At 41.3% G+C, this 20,866-nt stretch overlaps 2 protein-coding genes across 8 annotated transcripts in view; one reads left to right on the top strand and one right to left on the bottom strand.

Moving 5' to 3' along the window:
- The window catches only part of LOC108143828 (hemicentin-2), a 112,727-nt gene extending 94,036 nt beyond the window's left edge, over positions 1-18,691 (top strand). For 3 of the 7 annotated variants that reach the window (XM_017268370.1, XM_017268371.1, XM_017268369.1), the window contains one exon: positions 16,587-18,691. In XM_017268370.1, coding sequence (XP_017123859.1) covers positions 16,587-17,954 — 1,368 coding nt within the window. In that variant the 3' untranslated portion in view covers positions 17,955-18,691. Of the gene's footprint in view, positions 1-2,535; positions 2,802-14,057 lie in introns of those variants that run through there. The other 4 variants (XM_017268373.1, XM_017268372.1, XM_017268375.2 and 1 more) reach the window with 4 other exon arrangements.
- Positions 18,662-19,904, bottom strand: LOC108143830 (angiopoietin-4-like). Its single transcript, XM_017268376.2, has 3 exons — positions 19,766-19,904; positions 19,110-19,703; positions 18,662-19,051 (listed from the first exon to the last, which is right to left on the bottom strand). The coding sequence occupies exons 1-3, from the start codon at positions 19,870-19,872 to the stop codon at positions 18,922-18,924; spliced, it is 831 nt and encodes a 276-aa protein (XP_017123865.1). The 5' UTR covers positions 19,873-19,904; the 3' UTR covers positions 18,662-18,921.
- Positions 19,905-20,866: the final 962 nt, after the last annotated feature.

The raw sequence follows: 20,866 nt of genomic DNA, 5'->3' as shown, positions 1-20,866 counted from the left end.
CTGTCTGTGCTCGATGCATTTTGTGCAACTCAAAACAATTCTAGTTACGTTCCCAAATATTTTCGGTTCGGTTTCTTTTACTTTTTCGGTTTTCGGTTTTCAGTTCTCGGTTTCTATTTCGGTTTAGTCTTTTTGTTACAGTTACTGTTTCTGTTTCTGCTCTGATTTCCGTTTCCGTTTGCATTTTGTATTTGTATTTGTGTTTGTGTCTCCGTCCAACACACTCACACACACACACACTTTTGTATATGACAGTGTTTAGCAACAACCAGAGTCATGCGATTCGAGTCAGCAATGCGAATTCCATAATCAAGTTTTTATTGCCTGCTTTTGGGCGCGCGCGTGTAAAATATTTACACTTTCATTTTGTCCAACATGCAACGTTTGCTTGTCGTGTGTTTGTCTGCCTGCTTGTTTGATTAACAACCTGCAACATTTTTTGGCCTTATCTTTTAGCCCCTCTTTCGGTTCTTTTCATACTGGCCCTTTCATTTCATTTCTTCTCGTTTTTATTTGGCTCCGCCAAACTGAGAATGTAACCGCAACGAATGTGAATTGCTATAAACTGATTTTTGTGTGTTCTTACACCATCTTTCTCTCTCTCTCTGTTTGCCTCTCACTAAAACCTTATTCGTGTTGTTCTTGTTATGATTTTGCCTTGCTTCCTGCCAAACGTGATTATTTTTATTACTACAGGTACATACATCAGATTTTACTACTTGTTTACTACTTACAATATACACATTGTGCGTGCTTACATATATGACCAGGTTATTTCCGTACTTTGCATTTTGTGTGGGTGTATTTTGTGTTGCTCACCAATTTGATGCGAAAGTTTTCTTTGCGTTTTAATTAACCACAGAGCAGAGAAAGCAGACAGGCGGATTGAAGTCGGCCGACAGGCCAGAATAAATGCCATTATCTTTTGCATACTTCTGCATTTGTTTGCGTTCCCGATGCGAGGCAGGCCAGGGCGAAACAAAACTCATAAATAAAAGGCCCAGACACGCACCACAAACTGTCAGTGCATAAATCACAAGCAACTTGCAACTTCTGGCCGACAAATGGCCCGAACCGACTCAAATTGGCCAAAACTTTTGGCCCATCCGTCTGCTGGGGCAAACATTTCCATGCAATTTGTTAAGCGCAGCGTAATTTGGCCGAATCAACTGTGTGCACCATTTAACAATTTAACGCGCCTTCTGCCGAAAAGCAAACAATGCAAGTTTAAGTCTAGACAGGCCAAGAAAAAACGGCATGGTTGACTGGTGAAAGTTCTGCTAATCTCATAATCCAATTAGATGTTGCCGCAACACTTTTGGTGCAACATATATCTGGGAATCAGCCTTGAGAGCCACTTGGATAGTTTCGAAAAGTCCTGTTTGTTACGCAATGCAAAAATTAATGACAGCTAACGAGTTGGCCAAATCCAAATCCACTTTAGCCTTGCCAGGTATTTCATCTAGCTACACACAATCGTACACCCCAAAAAAGAACAAACACAATCACAGGCACAGGCACAGGAACACGCATGATTGCACTCAAAATGCTCACCTTCACAAATTCGAAAAGCACCCGTTAACACCCACAAGAATATGGCTCAAGAATCAAGAAAAAATAATCTTAAGCCTAATTTACCCCCGAAATAAAATTAATTCGTTTGAGAGATGAGCATGAATTGATTTCCCAGAAGTGAGCTCCAATATTTGTAGTCACGCATATCGTCGACATTTCACGGACTTTGAGTTCAAACGAATTTTTGCGCAATTATGGCAGTTAATTACAAGCAATTAAGGACATAAATAAGCTCTTCGATTCATTCAGCCATACATCCATCCAACAAACCACTCGATAGCCCGAATAATTCGCATCGGGGCGCAAACAAATCAGAAAGCAGTGCAAATAATAACAATAATAACACCATTACCACAACAGCAATCATCATAATGCGTAATTTTAATAATTTCATTCCGCTGTCAGTCATAAAATTGGTTTGCATTCATGTTTCAGCAATAAATAAATGCGTATATTGTGAAGCAGAATTCTCTTTAAATGCATTCGCACAGAAATTAATTAAAGTCCAGAAGAAAAAAATGTATCGAAAAATCGCTTTATTTATTTAATAAAATTAATAATCACAAGGGAAGTACGGAAATCGAAAAAGAGCAAATGCGCCGCATTTATTTTACAATTTTCGAATCTTTTCCCGGCCCGTTGTTTGAACACATTCATATAGCGCAATTCAGTTTTATTTCACGTTCTTTATTTGTTTTGCGTGCGAGGCAAAGAGTAACAATTTGTCCAAAGTATTTAATTTCGTTATTTGCCAAACTCATTTGTATGGTATGATCAAAGTTTTCCATCTGTGTGTAACCAATTTTCGGTTAAGTGGCTCTGAGCTTGATTATTTGTTCTTGATTTGTATGTTCAATGTTCATTAAATTATACCTACTACCACACCTTTTGTATTTTGTGTGTTATTTTTATACCAAACTAAGTATTAAGAAAACCTACATTTATCCCCCTTCCGTTTAGTTGAAGGTCAAAATATACGAAACCGAGCGTTTGCAGACGCCAATTAGAATTCAGATAACGAAGTCGAGCCAAGAACTGGCTTTGCCGAAAGACGAGAGCGATACATGATCCATGTCGTTGGGCCTCAATTAAATGCAATGTATAAATGTATGCACCTGGTATTAATTTATTTTAATGTACAATAAATTTATTAATATTTAATCTTAGTCTTTATTTTAGCAAAAGCAATCAATTTTATTTCAATAAAATGAATCTGATTTTTGTAATCCCATTATGTTTTCGTTTTTTATTTATTTTAACTAACTTATGCAACTCTGGTACTCTAAAGTTTTACTCACCCCTTGTCGAGTTTAATATCTTGCACCAAGTTCTTCAAATTTTCATTTACGTTGGGATGTTGTCCCGTAATTAAGTCGAAAAACAAACCATTCCCCTGCAGGTCGTGATTTCGTATTTTACTATATAAAGAAAATATTAAAAAATGTTAACCTTAAAAAGTTAATGGGAATTGGCTGAAAATTCTTTAAAATACAGTACAACGAAATGTAGCCAAATTTCTTATTAGTTTAAACCACTCAAATTTCATCTGGAGCTTAGGTAAAGATCCCTTACATATTACCCATTTTAAATGTATTTGAACAAACTAAAGAATTATTCATAGTATAGAACCTTGACTTACCGTCCCTGCAGAAAAAGTTAGTTTAACTAGCCAATAGCCCTTTAGTTTCTATTCCTTTCCGTAAACCAACCAACTCACATATGTATGTTACTATTTAGTTTTAAAATCCATTATATTTCCAATTTTCGCTCTAGCTCTGTCTCGTGTTTGTGGCATTTTGTCTATTTTGTTTGTACTTAATTTTTAGCAATCTTCATGGAATTGTTAAGCAAGAAAACTGAAACAAAACTCCGGCAAATAAATAAGTTATATAAATAGTTATACAATAATTACTAATAATGCAGAGCAAGTAATTTATAGAAAATGCGAGAACAATTACAAAAAAACAACAAAAAAACTATACCGATGATGGGAAGAAAGCATAAGTAACACATTATGAATGAAACAAATTTATAACGAATAAAAACAATTTAATTGCGAATGCGTGTGTGCGTGTTAATATTTATTCATACTCGTGTTCACATGTATTCAGTTTTGTTGTGTGTGCCTTAATACTTTTGCAGTTGAGTTTCCCATTAATATTGCATCGGGCATTATTATTAATATTGATTTCGTTCATTGTATTCCCACTTTGTCGCCGTGTGTGTCTGCGTATGCGTGTGTGTGTGCCATGTGCCTTGTGCAAACGTTTGGATAATTTTCTCTTTGTATGTATGGATGGATATGGAACAATAAAACATGTTTTTCCCCCTCAGTATTTTTTTTCCGTTCTGATTTATTCATGAGAGCGCAGAGCTATCAGTTTACCCCTCACCCTTTACATCGTTATGAATTTTTTAAATCTCTGCGCGCAGTTAAAATCCCCTCCTTCACCATACATTGTTAGTTGATTGAAACAAATACTTTTTAAACACGCTGCCGGCAGTTTGTTGACGGTCGAGTTTAGTAGATACGAAAATACGAAATACAAATCTGGCCACGCCCACTTTCACGTCACTAACACCGCCCACCCAGTCACTCAATCACAAACACTCACACTGACCACTTGGCATATGCTTCAATTTGAATTTGAATATGACTTTGAATGCGAAACCTTTTAAGTAATGTCTGTGATTTATGTTAACCGAACTTAGTACTAATCATTCACCAATTTCCACGTATGAGATTCTTTCAAGCGGTTCCGAAAACAACAAGTGAACGCCACCGGAAACAAGCGAGGATTCGGCTAGAGAAAAGCTTTCAGAATCTAAAAAAATCTAAAACCAGTTCTTCCGAGAGTGAAAGCAGTAATAAAAGAAAAAGAAAAAGTCCTGCCGAGTACTTACAGTTTTTAAGTTGAAGCCAAGTCAAATATTTTAAAGACCATTCGAAGTAATTTTGGTTTAAGTGTGTTTTAATTTTCATTACGTGGACTTGGTGAGCAAACCCCACCCAGCCAGAAAACCCCTCGTCTTGCTCCTCTCTCTCACACTCTCTGTCTCTTGTCTCTCTCTCTCTTTATATATATATATATATATACGCATACTTGTAAATTGTTTAATTGATATGGATTGATTGATTGATGACTGACCTTGAATATATATATAAAATCCACCTATACCGACATGTATACCTTATATTAATGAATATGAATATTTATGTAAAGGATTACATTTTACTTTATCTTTTGATGAACTTTCGATGATGTAATAATAAGCGAATGAACTGAATTGAATTTTTTCTTTGATATTTATACCTCCAAGCATACACACACACACAAAGTCACACCCGCAAAAACAAATACAAGAATATATAAATCTATACGTATATATCCTGCCGGAAGTTGCTGCCATTCGTTCCTCGTTCGTTCGCTCGCTCGTTCGCTCGCTGATTGATGATTGATGATCGTGGTTTGCCAATTACAATACTACCTATATATACTCTATATATTCCCCATTCACACTCTACCAAATTTCGATGAGCTGAGTCATGATTTGTTATGTGGTGCAAGCGGCATTCGAACGTTTTATTGGAGTTTTACTTTCAAGTCATTTTCGTTTCGATACTTGTGTCCAATATATATACATATACACCAAATATATATAAATAAATATTTACCTTAACGATGAATTATCCAACGATCTAGCCACTAGTGTACGCTTCATCCAGTGCATAATGTAATGTTAAACTGAATGTCTTTCTTGTGATAACCGAAGAATAGTCCCCACAGAAAAATCGAAACTCTAACTCTTCATCTAACACAACCTAAACCCCTCTAAAAAAAAAACAAAACACAAAAAACCTTGAAACACTCGAATACACTCTGTACACGGCATTCCATACATTTTCTAAACCTTTGCTCCCCGATCATGGCACACACTGCGCATACTTGATATCAACAATTCGCCTAGCTGCACCACCACTCTTTTGCTATATCTCTCTTTTGCACTGACGCGAAACAGATGCCACTGAAAAACTCATTATAAATTAATTAAGCAAGCAATTAATAATTTCACGTTCAATTTAAGTTTGTAAATGAATTAACGTTTCCCCAAAACCACCACCCACCGCCACCAACTTTGCACCAGAGACAAGAGTAACAAAGCCGAAAAAAAAAGAATACACCCATGCCCCCTTTCCAACCAACTCTTTTCGTTTACTAAACATTTTTTTTCAACACTTTTGTTGTCGTAGCCTCTAAGCCAGGCATAATTACCCGTGCACTTTAACACCCTCAGCCCCTTAGAGCTTCAGATGTGCACCACCACCTCGCCCCACAACCCCCAAAGTAATTTACATATGGCAACAAGCAACTTCGTTCTAGCTTTATTTTTTCGTGTTGTTGCTAACTAGTTGGAGAGAGAAAAAATAAAAGTTTTCTAAATGTACGTACATAGCATACTTTTTTGCGTTTCGGTTAATTGCAATTTTAAACATTTTTAGCTAGCAAAAAACATTAACATAAATTGACTTAAATTGAATTAAGCATTTCACCTGCAGCCATAACTGAAAATTATAATTTTATATTATTCTCCATTCCACTCCATCCCAATACTGTCTGTCTATCTCGTTTCTGTCGCCCGTTCGATGTTGTGCTTTTTTTGAAGCTGTTTTTCTGCATTGGCAAAAATTAATTATGATTTTATTATCAGTAATTATAAGTTTTCTAGTTGCATTATAATTTTACCAGACCATCTCTCTGTCTCACTCAATCTGCACTAGTATTGCACAAAAAAATACTTAAATAAAAAGCTCGTTGCACTCTGCACCACTTTGATTGAAACTTTTGAATGGTATTTGTAGAGTAAGCATATAAGATTTTCCAGCTCAAATAAGCGCCTTGTGAGCTATCAAAAACAAAGAGAAAGTTGAACTTACCCTATTTCAGTAGCCAAAACAGCGTAAGTACTGATGATAGCTCCTCAGAAGAATTCCATAAATATCGCATTCCCTTTAACGTTCAACTGAAGACGTGGCTTAAGTGCGTACTGACCTGAATATGGCCTGATATGATTTATTCCCTCGATGCTTGACTTCTACGTCATTGCCTTCTTATGGCCTCGTTAGTTGCGAGCCTTTCCTTCAACGACGCTTTAATGGCTCATTGCATTGACAAACACACGTCGACATACTGACAAACAGAAGGGCAATGGAGACAGTCGAGTCGGGGAAAGAACATATAAGGCTGTGACATTAATATTATATCTTTTGCTGGACTTCTTTCACCTCCTCATACGCCATTTGCCTGCTGCTTCTTGAGCTTGGGAAAGGACAACTCGGAAAATGCAGAGGAAAACCATTGTCGAATATTGACGAGCGCTAGGTGTACCCTATAAAATAAAGCACTTATGGATTGTCTCTTGGTCCAGCTTTGTCTGTTTAATGTCGTTTGAAGACCAATCAATTTTTTTTCTCCGTTACTAAGGTCATGGATGTTTGCAAAGAAATCACTTTCATAACTGATAACACTATAAATATCTATTATAAATTAAAGCAAAAAAAATTAATGTTTTGGGCATTTATACTCCTTTTTAGTTAAAATAGTTATTGTATGCAAACCAAATATAACAAGCTTCTTGTTGCCTCTGAACGAAATTTATATTCAAACATTTTTTTGTAGACTTGATTATGCATATTTTATGCATATTTTCATAAAATATTGTTCTCACGAAAAACAATTTAAATTTAATACAATTTTTTTAATAGCTATTTATTATTTATATCGCATTTATAGTACTATTAATATAAGCCAAAAAATTAAACGAAATCTGAAGACTTTCTGTCTTCAGGAAATAAATTAAATAAAGTAAATCTTGTTTTTAAAATATTGGGATAAAACATGTTATATGAACTTTATCTTTTTCAACTTTGAGCCACACTTTGAAAAAAGAGATTTTAACAATCAATGACGTAAAGGTAGTTCACTTCTTTGTCATAAATAATTTGTATTATTTTTATCACTCGTTGTTTCCGTTTGAGAGGTTCCGAATCTTCGTTTCACTGGAAAGGGGCAAGCAGATTTTATTGTATTTCGTTATAAGTTCAATGCACCATAAATTTCCAAAAATGGATTTATGTTGCACTGCCGCCCTTTCTTCGGCTTCCCCTTCACCCTCTTCCAGAAGCCGTAATTTATTGCGTGTGCATTTCCGCTCCAAGTTTATTGAGTCAGTCGATGCAATGCAATGCGATTCTCGTTGCCTTAAAGAGTTTAATTCAGCCATTTGGCAGTAAGCTCTGTCTGAAATTCAGAAAACAATTTGAAAGCCAGAGGAGTTCACGTGGCGGCAGGAAAGTTTACTTCTGAGCCACAGGCCATGTGAACAAAACAACTCGGAGACCATAAATTCCTGCAGCTGCTGCAGCCACTTTTGACACCAAACGCCCACCACCGCCCACTGCCTCCCACTTTCAACTAATGACAGACCCCGCAAAATGAAGAAACAATGCGCGCATAAATTACCCTCAAGGCGGTGCCCGAAATTGCATAGCAATGGCTTGGAAGCGAAAACTAAACGCAGTGGCAAAAAGAATCTCAACTGACAGTGGGGAAAAGCGGGTGCGGAAAAGCGTGGGGGGAAATGGCTGGTGCAGTGGGATTAAGGAAAACAATGGCGCATCAAATTACAGCTAACAACAAACAGCGAGTCGAACTCGTCTTGGCAGACAACTGCCACGCCCAACGACCGAACTTTGCATTGTCGTGGTTCGGTTTTTGTTTCAAAGTGCCACACGCCGTATACGCAATTTGCTGCCATGTGTTTGCCCATCTGTTTGTGCTTGTGTTTGTGTTTGCCTGCGTATATTGTCTATTGTAATTTAGCGCTATTATTAAAAATCCTTTATGACGCCTGGCAGCATCAGAAGCAGAAGCAGACGCAGTAGCAGCCGCCGCTCAGATTTCAGTAAACGCATTCTGTGCGCTCTAATTGCGCCATTAAAAGATGACAAACAAAAATCCCCCGGACTCCAGATTCCCGATTCCAGACTCCAGACTCTGATTCGAGCCATAGTCCATAGTCTTACAAGACTGCGAAGACAATGGCGACGAACAACGGCGAAAGGCAAAAGCAAAAGGCATTTAATATGCTTTTTATGCGTTGCCTTACTCTACTCCTTGCCTTCCGTCTATTTTTTTTCGGCACTTTAGCGCGGATGTCATAAATGGCATGCTCCATGGGAGAACTAAGTTTCCGCCGGCTGTACCACTATAAATGTAATTTATGTGTGCGTGCATGGCTCTGTGTTTGCAGGTGCATTTTATTTTTTAATATGCTCCGGGCAAACAACACATGAAATTTGAATTTTACGGTCTCGCTCTCCCGCCTTCGGTTGGCCAAGTAAAATAGTAAATATACACAACTAGTGGCCGTATAGCTAACTCAAACACGCACCCGCACACGACTTTTTCACCTTTCGGCATCATTCGCATCTGTGTTTGCTTAAGCGGCGCTTAATATAGTCATTTTTTGACAACACTGGTAATGCACGAGTTAAACTGTTAGCTTTGTGATGACTTTTTGTCCTTTACATTAAATTAACAAACATATTAAAGCTTGTGCGGTTAGATTTTCTAAACTAATTTGATGGAATCCTCTGAGGAAAATAGTAATAACTCTTTAGATCAAATGTGGATTATAAAATGTATACTTTATCAAATAATACTTGTTAGGATAGTTGATAAATGTAAAAGGCGCATATTTCTCAGTAAGGTATCATACTTTTTTACAAAAAGAATCAATAAAAGTAATATGAGATCCCAAGCCAATTTAAAGGTCCTATTTAACCTTATTTCCCAAGACCCAATTTATGTGAATCTTTAAAACTAACAGTTTCATCAATCTCTTTAAGCAAGCCACCATTATTTCCGATTAAAAATTCAATACAATATGAGGTCCTCATAAAAACAAAAACCATTGAGTATAAAAATAAACTAAGGTTAATGATGAACTTACTTCTATCATTCCGTGAACTGGCCACGTCATTTCATCCCTTTTGAAATTCACTTACAACCGCAAATGTGCCGCGTTTGGATTTCCCTTTTCTCCGTTTATGCGGCCTTATTGAAAAATTAAACTTGTAATAAAATTTAATGACTTAGCGGTTTTTAATAAAATGCGCCAACGCCTTAACCAACAGAAGCGAAAGGAAATGCCCACAATTTAAGCGCAAATTTGTGTCCATAATCACAATTTTGGTACCTTTTTTCCCCCAAAGCTTTTGCCTGTGCCTGTAATGACCACACAGAAAATTTGGGCTTACCCTCGACCTCTAACTTGGCGCGGTGCGTGCAATAAAAAGTAACGAGGCTGTTAACATTAAGGCAAACGTTTGCCTTTCACTTTGGTCAAGAAGTCAGACGGAGGAGACTGAAACAAAAAAAAAAGCTTACAGACGACGCAGGGCTATGGCGACTCATCGAGGTTAAGTCGGGGCGTTAATATTTAAATTTATATTTCGGCCGGGCGCTGGTCACGGCAGACGCACGGCACCGTCCCGTTTGGCCATCAATTCTGCGTTTAATGCCTGCGCAAATATTTGCGCAATCAGCAAACAAAACAAACGCCGGCCAACCGCCGACTGCCGAATGTTTAAGCAAAGCAATTGACCGTTTCCCAGGACACTGCGATATGGCATACACTATACACCGGTGTATCCATAGTAGAGTGAATCGGGAATTCCGGGGAACAGGAGGTTTTGGCGTTGAAAGCGACACGACCGCAACTTGTATTTCCTGTTGACCCGTGTTCGTGTGCGACGTAAAAGCGGAAGTCCTTGCAGGTGCAAAGCCCCTCATTTTTTTTTTTTGCCTGTTCGTCTGTCTCGTGCCGTAAATATCTGTGTTAATCATTTAATTAAACTGCGCTCGCTGCGCATATTTTTCGGACGTACATTTCGGTTATTTATGGCGTGATTTGGGTTTCGACAATTACTACACCAATATGCTATCTTTATGGGCCATTACTGGGTATTTACAACGGGGCGTATGCGTAATATATTGTGCAAGCGCATAAGGCGTTGCATACTCTTTTGGGCAGCTTTAATGCACCACAACAAATTGGCGTTCTATTTAAATCTTAAAAATTAAAATAAATGAAAAATGACAAAAAATTCTTGTGGAATTTTATGTTTTAAGAAGATGTTTTGTTTTCTCCACCATTTTTGTTAACTTTTATATTAAAACTTTCCAATAAGTTATTGTGAAAAATATGAGTTACTTTTATATTGATTATTATGTATCGGGTTAAAATCATATATTATTATACTTTAATTAAAATTCAAATTGTGTATAAGTTCATTACGGCGAATTGATAGTGCAACTTAAAGTAAGCGCAATATTATTTCCCCGGGAGAAATCGAGCGCACTATTTTTGGCATCTTTTATGCAATACAGCGACGTGCCGTTTTATGTAAATCTGAAATAAGAAAATGACATCCCACTACCTCCCACCCAAATGTCGAAGAAAAGAAAGAAAAGCGTAAACATTCTTGCACTCTCGCAGCGGCAGAGCTGTAAAAGTTTTCGGTAAACGCATTTCAAACACTCGCCGAGATAGTTATTACAATAGTGCACAAAGCGGCAACAACAATCTCATGCGTGTGGGTGGAAAAGGGTTGTGAAAGAGGGGTGTACAGGGGATGCAAAAAGGAAGGAGGAGGGGGGTGGACAGCAGCATCTGTAGGAAAACTTGTATCGTTCTCTTCAAATGAAATGCAGAACGAGCTGAGCCATCTTCCACTTCTACAACAGCAGCACAAAGTAATATTTACAAAAGAATATTCTTTTAAATTTACTTTTTCTTCGGTATTTCTACTTTGTAGTTTAGTATACGGCAGATAGAAGCCATTTTTGAAGTGCAGTTAGCGTTGATCGGTGCGCGGGTATGGGTGCACTGAAAAAAAAGCCTTACTATTTAAATCGGCAGTTTTATAAATTTTATATTTTGTTTTAGAATTGTTCACACGTTTTATTTGTTTTAAAGACTCGTTTTAAAAGAAACAAATTTATAATTAGGTTGCTTACTATTCTGATTTTAAAAAAGGGCGAGACAAAATGGGGGAAGCAAATAAATTTGAATAAATTAAATAAAATATTAAATTAAAATGAAAATATTTGAAAGACCTAAGGCGTAAAATTTTGTTTTGTTCTTTTATTTAATTTGCAAAAAAAAGAAACTCTGCTTTAAGTAAAAAATTTGGTTATTATTGGCAATGAAATTGGTGGATTTGAGAGATGGAGAAACAAACTGTAAGTGTTTGAATCTAGTTCTACTGAGAAAGAAGTGGAACTAAGGGGAATTTTTTCATTGTGTTGGCGTTTTTGGGTGGTTCGGTGATTTGGGGGGCGGATGTAGCCGAGTTTAGCGGAAGCCTGGCTGCAACTGTCGTTGTCGCCGTTGCCGTTGTCGTTGTCGTTGTCACTGCTCACTCACTATTTGCATCTCTGGTCCCCTTTGCTCCTTTAAAACCCCATTCCCGCTTCAGCTGAACTCAACATCCGCTGGACAATTGATGAACGCCTTTGTTGTTGTATGCAGAGTGGATTTCAGTTGAACTCCAGTGCCTGTCTTCGTCCTCGTCGTCGTCCTGGTCCAAGTTTTGAGCAAGTTCAGTTACCATTTGCCGTGTGGAAAACTTTGTGCAGTTGACAGCCAGAGGGAAGGGGAAGGGGAAGCTCAGCCATTTTTATCCTAAAGGTCCTGCGGATCGTCGCCTGATGTTTTTCGTTTCGTTTCGTTTCGCGCCAGCAGCAAAAGTGCCGAGTTCAAAGTTTTGTTTACAAAGTTTTCAAATTTTTGTGGCACTGAGTTGAACTTCCGGCGAAAGCACCAGCATTCGCCCACTCTTCCCGTTCCCGTTCCCCTTTCCGCTCCCTTTCCCATTTTCCCATTTCCGGCTGCTGTTGATGATGCTGCTACCGCTTTTCCGCCGCTCCCTGATTTTCGGCGGACTTTTCTGGGCAGCAGATGGTCTTTGATTCGCAGTCATCCATCATTAGCCACAATTATGTGGCAGGTCTATTAAATCTCCATCAATTTGGCGAATATACCAGTAGCTAAACGGTGCAGAAAATGCAATGGCAATGGCAATGGTAGAGGGTAGTGTAAGTGGGGTGTGCTTGTGCACTTGTGCACTCGAGGAACCGACATGCAGACACATCCTGCGGCTCCTTCAAGTCGTCATTGCGCGTAAAATTATGTCAATGCTTGTCAACTTTTCCGTTGAGCCAAGTTGCTCGACAAGTGCACCCTGTAGTGTCTTTGAGAGTGCATTGAGTGAGCGACTGAAAGTTTTCTTTACCACCCCACGGCTTTTCTCCTTTTCCCCCCCATTTCTCCATTTTTCCGCCTTCATGTGTGTGAGTGCATTTTTGACTATGCATAAAGTGCATTTACAGTGTTTCGCAGACAGAAAAAAGCTGCCAAAGGCAGAAGAAACAGTTGCGCTTACTGCTGCGTCGCGGAAACTTTTTTAATTTAATGTACAAATTACCTAAGAAGCCAGAGCAGCCTCAACAGAAGTCACTACTTAAGGCCCTTAAATGCGACAACTTCGTTTAACTTAACTTAATGCAAACTTGCAGCTCGCTTTTTTCTCAAATTAGCCTGGTTAATTAGTGTTATGTAAATGCATGTGTAACTGTGTGGGTGTGACTTGGCTTAACTTCCAGCAGCTAAAATTTAATAAGTTTTGGTCGCCAATTAGCACTTTCCCCTCGCCTGCCTGCAATTGCATCCTTGCATGAAATTCCCAACGAATTAAGCCACGCCCCCCTTAAAAAAAAAGCACCTGCAGCTATTCTTAATGTAAGTGGAACGTTTTGCATAATTATTGTCTTGAAGCTCACAAGGCGCTGGCCAAGCGTTGTGCACCTAGATAGACCACCAAAAAGAAAACACTGTGTAAATATATGTATAGCCCGCAAATGCTAGACTTTTGTTTTAACTCTTATTTTTGTATACCTTTTGATGAGCACCATGTAGCCCAGTCACTTGTCACTTGTACGTGAGTCGAGCTTAGCTATGATATATGTATATATGAAGTAACAACTTGAACCGCCATCGGTTTGTGACCAGAAAAACAAGAAACACAGTAAAGACAAATGTCAACGGACGCACTTCCCGATTCCCCACAAAACCGAACACTAACACTAACACTCACAACACGACACCTACGTATACTCTTCTTAAGCAAAAATATTTAAATACTTATATCATACACAATTTATATGATAAGTGTCTACTCTTTTCCTTTTTCGTCTCTTTTTACGCTCTGACATTTCATTTTCCGATAACAACAACCAACCAATGCGCATTTAACCGTCACACTCACGCACACCACAATTGTAACACCACCCACTCGACAACCACAACAACAACAACAACCCCTCCCGAAATAAAAAATAAAACACCACAAAAATCAGAGCGTGCCGGTGCTTCGAACATTTGGCGGTCATCACATCGCGTAGCGCGAACGGGATCGGGAAGTGGGCGTGGCCAGCTCGCCCTCGACCACGATAGCCACGCCCACCGGTACGCCGCCCCTGCTGCCGCCGCTGCCCAATGCGTTTGTGGCCATCAAGACGAAATCGGACTGCAGCAGCAGCAACCACAGCAACAGCAACAACAGCAACAGCAACAACAGTTTGACCCTGAACAGCGGCAACAATAGCTTCAAGTCGAGCGGTCATCGGAAGTCGCCCCAGCCGCCCCCGCTGCCCATGAAAAACGGGGCCAAGCAGCAGCAGCAGCAGCAACAGCAGCAGCAGCAGGAGTCGCACTACCAACACCTGAGCTACCAGCAACATCCCGGAAGCAACTCGCGCAACACACTGGATCGCAAGCAGCAGAACAACGGCGACTATTGCACCCAGATCAATCCGCACTATCTGCAGACCTTCGACAGTTTGGACCACTACAGTGTGGCCACGATGCAACAACAGCCGCTGCGCAGTCAGTCGAAGTCGCAGATCTACAGCTACGGCAGCAGCGGCACCGCCAGCGACAACAGCAACCACCAGCAACTGGCGACACACCAGCAACACCAGCACTACCACAGCAGCAGCAACATTGCCCACATCGAGCACCACTACCATCCGCAACACGGTGGCGATCGCTACAGCCACCCGCATGTGCAACAGCAACAGATGCACCAGCAACATCAGCAGCAGCAGCAGCACCACAGCCTGAAGCACACTAAGCACGGCAAGGGGCACAAGAATGGCAAGCACGGCTCGAAGGGCAGCAGCAGCAAGTCGCAGGACGACTTCAAGGTCATGCACAAGCAGCAGCAACAACAGCAGCAACAGCAGCAGCAACAACAGCAAAAGAGCAGCGGCAACAACAGCAAGCCGGCCAAGCGCAATGGCTGCAGCAACCAAGTGTTGCCACTGCCACCGCAGCAACAGCAGCAGCACTACTCCAGCTCTAGTGATAGCCTACCATTTGATAATAACTATTATTAGACACCAGCACACACACTTATTAACTCGGAAAATGGTTAAGGGTGTCCCCTAAAATCAGCAGTTATGTTTTTGTTTTTAGTACTTTCAAAGGGAACTTCCATAACTCAAACTGCCCGGACTAGAAGTGGTACCATTAAATTATAATATAATAAAACAAAGAACTCAATTTTTGCCTGGCTTGAGTTATAGAAGTTCAACTGCATTTGCACACATTTTTCTAGGTTTCTGATTTACTTTCTTTGATTTCTAAAACTGATTTTTGTTTGGAGCACAAACAAAATTCACAGAACTCAAACTCATCTCTAGAACTAAGCTTATTATAAATTGCACAATCATAAAAATGAGTTCTTTCCAATTAACACTTACATATAAGCCTTTTGTATAATTGGTAAATGGGCACGGTAATTGCTACTCTTAAAATCATTATACAGCCACATTAAGCAGTGAAACAATGTTTTAAAAGGAAATTCAACCCAGTCGTTGCAGTATACAATGCATTTCCATTTATATAACTCTGTAATTTCTGTTTCTTATTATTTTAAATTTTCTTAATTGGTATTACTTAACATTATCCTAATTGGTGTGCATTTGGGAATTAAAATTCCACATGAAGTGCAGTCGTTTCACTAATTACTTTTATAATTGCAATTTGAAACCATTGTACTTGAAGTAGGACCTACATATTTAAATAATGGAATACTGATGGATTTTTGGGACATCCTTTAAATACCTGTGCACACACACAAACACACACTCACACATTTGTGTTCGCCAAATGGTTGAAAGTTTTCATTTGATTGAGAGAATTTGCAAATAGAACTTGGAGCTGCAAGATGCATTCGCATACCTGATTGCAATGCAAATTTGATGCTGCGGCTGCCGGAAGACGATTCCTGGCATTTTTACAGCTGCCGCATCATAGGTATATTGAGACAGCAAAGGCTTGGAAAGAGTTTAAGTGTTTTGAATGCCATTTGTTTGGGCAGCTTGTTGTTTACGAATGGATAGCCTCTAAATGAATTGAATATTTACCTTAGTCTATAAACTAATTTAGTTGGTAGCAAATGTCGAAACGCAATTGAAAGCCATTGAAATGGCATATATAAAGCTTATTGTTAACTGTGTACATAGAATGGATAAGCGTATTAAGCTAGTTACTTCTATTGTAGACTTAAGCCAGGCCCACCAGTGTCCCATTAACCCTGACCCCCTGACCCGCTGACCCCCTAACTCCCTGACCCCCAGACCCTTTGGCCCATTGTCTCCACAAAAAAAAAGAGAAAAAGCTCACCAGCCACCATATAACAGTGCACCCAAAAAAATCAGACCGTGTTTTGTCCCCAACTCGGCTAATCAGAGTTTTGTTTATTTGTTTCATTAACGAATTGCTTGAAATATCTGCCAACTCAAACCACACAACAACAACAACAACAACATCGACACAACCATAAAAACCACAACACTGCTCACAACAACAAACACCTCCAGTCGAGTTCCCAGGCCAGAAGCAGCGGTCACGATGAGCTGGGCAATCTGCTCTGGCAGCAGGATTCGTGCGAGTTCCTGGAGCAATATGCTCCCACCCTCGCGGGCGGGGATTGTCCAGTGCCGCCCCTGCGCCACTGCCACGCCCCCGGCCATGGGCACCATGCCACGATGACGCGTCGCAATGCGGACCTCTTCAGCGGGGACCTCGGCATCCCCGAGATCAGCACGCACGTGGGCAGTGTGGTGCACACCTTCGAAACGCTGGCCCTGCAGCGGCGCCTGGCGGAGGAGGAGGATCGCCATGCGGACCGGGAGCTGAGTAAGTATGAGCAGGGCACCTCGGGCGGCACCTCTGGCACCAGGTACAGCCAGCTGAAGCGCCGCTCGCAGGAGATGCGCCAGCGGCTGGTGCAGCAATTGCACCGCCAGCGCTTGCAGCAGCAGCAGCAGCAACACCTGCAGCAGCACCAGCAGCAACACCAGCAACATCAGCAAAAAACACGCTCACGAACACAGTCGCAGCCGCAAAAGCAGCAATCCTTGCACGAGGGGGTCCTCACGAACAGCTGCAGCACCCAAACACTGGCCACCTCCGGCCACCTTTGGCAGCCATCCCGCGAGCAACTGCAGCAGTCCACCTTCGAGGACTATCGCAAGAATCTGTTTGGCACCCTGCGCAAACATGCCAGCCTGGAGGACAATGAGGAGATGCAGGACGAGTCCTTCATTGTGAATGCGGCCTTCGATGAGATCTTCTCCTGCTACGATGACGGGAACGAGAACGAGGACGAGAAGGGCACACAAACGCAAACGCAGACCAACACCGATGATCTCTTCGAGGACGAGCACATGCTGGTGAGCCTCAGCGAACTGGATGACGAGGTGTTCGCCAGTCGGGCGCAGACGGCCTCGACCACACCCACGGCCATGAGTGTGGGGGCGGGGCGTACGCCCAAGCACAGCACTCCGCAGTTGAATCTTAACAAGTATCCCGCTCCATCGCCACCCCGTTCCCGCACTTTGACCAATCTCTTCGAGCGTTTGAAGTCGCAGGATCACAAGGCGCTGCAGAAATATCCTGGCGATGCGACGCTTAACCAGACTCCAGAGGACTTCAATCGAGGCTCCACCGTCAGCAAGTCCTTTGTGCAGCAGCTGAGGAAGCCCTCGCACAAGCAGAAGCGCGCGCCAAGGCCACCGCCTAAGCCGCAGTCCCGCTCCCAGGTGGCCATTGCCCATGTGACACCCTTGCGAAAGGCCCTGATCTTCCCCAAGCGATCCAAGTCCTCCAGCGAACTACTACTCGACGATCTGAGCGTGCAGGCGCGTAAGTATCAGCGCAGGATGGAGCTGGGTTCGGCGCTTTAAACAGGATCCATGGGCACCCAGTTATGCACCTGTTCTCTCACCTGTTGACCAAGTTGATTGCCCCCATGTCCAGCTAGATATTTAAATCCGATTCTTTTCATATTTCCGTTTACCCAGAGGCAACGCTTTTGTAGACTAAGTGACCCCATGACCCGACCCCTACCTTTGACTCTGATCAAGACCCCCAAACCGAACCCCAAGTGGAAGTGGAAGTGCAGCTATCCCGCCGCCATAATGGAAGACAAAGATACGAATACGACCCGATGCAAACCCAAAGAGAATTGAGCCATACGAGAGGAATAGCACCCGAAGATCTAAACTAATTTCGTAGTTAACCCGTAACTAAATTAAGCCAAGTACGATACATTACTCGAAATGCATGAAAATCAAATCAAAAGATGACTAACCATATTTATATATATACAAGCATATATAAATATACATAAACATTATTGTACAAATAGGATCGAATGGAAATCAAACAACAACTTATGTGCTCTCAACCTAGTTATTAACGAGTACAAGTTTGTCTCTTCAATTATTATTTAATTTCATCAAAGATTATACCATACAATCCCGATATACATCTATACACTATTCGGATATATATAGCATATAACTGCGTCACTTGTTGTAACTTGTAGGATAATTGCAAAATCAAAGCAAATGTAAACCAATTACAAGACGAAACATTACTAACTCTTACCTGCATGCAATAAAACATTTGAAAAAGCAAATTTCTTCATGTGTGTGTTTTCTTTCTGTGGAACAGAGGTTAAAAAGGTAGACTTTTAGCGTTCATTATACGGAATTAAAAGTAGAATTAGAAGTGGAAAATTAATCCAATTAAGTCTGACAATGTCTTCACAAACAAATGGTTTGCTAAGCATAAGATTAATTTAGGGAGCATTTAGACGTAAAACAAGTAGAACGAAAATCAAACCAGGATTGTATAAGTTATGGTAGATCATGGGTTTCGAACAGTCCAGTAGGCATTGGATGGGCGCAGCAGAAGCTTGTAAAGCCGTATAGCCGGACGTCCCATTATGGGACTAAAGTTCTGCCGAGCAAAGTTCCACTTTAGCAGGAAGACAATGCTAAGAAAAGGGAATTAGCTTGTTCGTCTGGAATGGTACGTAAGCAAATAGAACTCACAAGCGCTCCGGGCCGCAAACATCAGAAGAGCAGTCCTCGTATGACTCCCATGATTCTCCCGCTGGCAAGCGTGCTATCTCCTGCTCCCACAAAGACCAACTGTAGCGAGCGGTGTCCTGCTCTTTTCCCCAAGTGAGGTAAGCCGTGGGACTCTGCAGGATGAACCGCTGCGCCTGATAGGTGCGCGTGGTCATGTCCACAAACTCCATCACGAAGAGTAGCTCGTGGTCGCGCGAATGAGTCAACGCGTACAGCTTGTCGGTGCCCAGGAAGTACTCCCCATCAGCGATGCTGTTGTAGCCATCGCGGAATTCCTTCGCCGAGCGCTGCGTGCCATTAAATCGCTGCAGCACCAATGTCCAGCCTCCTTCGTCGAGTGCCTGTTCGCAGAAGACATCGAACGGACGACTGCCCTCCTCCAGTTGGATGCGGGTGTACCCGTACTTGTCGGTCAGGGCACAGTTACGCAGAATGGCCCCCGAGCTATCCGCCAGTTTCTCCGTGGCATTGGTCAGGCGGCTTAGAACCTCTGTCTGCTGCTCAACCTTCTCCTTTAAACTGCGCACTGCACTGGACACTGCCGCCGAGTTGCCACTGTCAGAAACAGATGTCTTAATTAGAATACCATTTTACTATAATATAAGATAAGTTCTTACCTTGGCAGTTTAACGTGAACTCCACGCGTCTGCCTGTGTAAAGAGTGGCTGCCTTCAGCAATCAGCATCACCAGGATGACAACCAGCATCGCTTTAAATCGGAACATCTTGTCGGTTTGAGAATAGGAACGGTTGTGAGCTGCAAGCATCACCTGGGCATTGAAGGAGGCTCCCAAAACCACTGATTAGACTGTATAGATAGCGCTCACCTTGACCGCGACTCAGAGTGCACTGGCCAAAATCGGCGTCTCCAGCTTATCATTGTGACGCCTCTCGTGCTTTCGGAGCTGCCCCGTCCGACTAAAGGTCATCTCGCCGGTGTGAATGCGCTCGTGACTCCGGTTCCAGTGGACGCAGGCGTAGGAGCACACCCCAGATGGTGCAGGAGCACTAAGGGTACTTTTCTGCGATCCAGGATTGAAGCAGCTGTGGTTTTGAAAACCACGAGTTCTTTATAAAACCCGCTGCACTACTTACAATCGCATATGGTAACAGGGTCATGGCCTTCTTTAATGTGCCGGAAGTGTCAAAATTCTGGCAACTAGCCTCGAAACTTCAGTGAGTTTTTCAGGCAATCCTCTCCAGCTGATTTCCTTCTCTGGCAAGGGTTCTGTAATGTCTGAAAGTGGACAGAACCATCATCCAGCAGTTCTGGCCACGATGCGCAGCTTGTTGGATCACTCCAGACACTAGAACTTTGGGTGCACATCTCTGGAGTCAAACTATCAGTTAATAATTATTGAATTAGCAAAGCAATAGTTAAAATATTTCGTCAAATAACCAACTTTAATGACTCCAACGATTTAATGAGATATATAAATTGTAAATGAATTTAACGAACATTTCAATTCGGACAGCGGAATTGAATATTGGCCAGCGTTATCGATAACAAGTTCTGCCGATAACTAAATACGGCAGTCTAACAGCTGTTTACACTGTGCTACAAATACGACACCTGCCGGCCCTAACATTTACAGTAGTTTTTCCATTCTAATAAAATTGTTTTGCATTAACATTTTGTTATCTTATGTATAATATAATATGTATAATAGTTTGTAAAAAAATAAGTACTTAAACTTATGCATCGCTATTCCTGGCTTA

Source organism: Drosophila elegans, unplaced genomic scaffold, assembly GCF_018152505.1.
Source record: "Drosophila elegans isolate 14027-0461.03 unplaced genomic scaffold, ASM1815250v1 contig_468, whole genome shotgun sequence".
In the NCBI taxonomy this organism is placed as follows: domain Eukaryota; kingdom Metazoa; phylum Arthropoda; class Insecta; order Diptera; family Drosophilidae; genus Drosophila; species Drosophila elegans.
The sequence above is the reverse complement of the archived record's forward strand: the minus strand, read 5'-3'. Positions and strand labels throughout refer to the sequence as shown.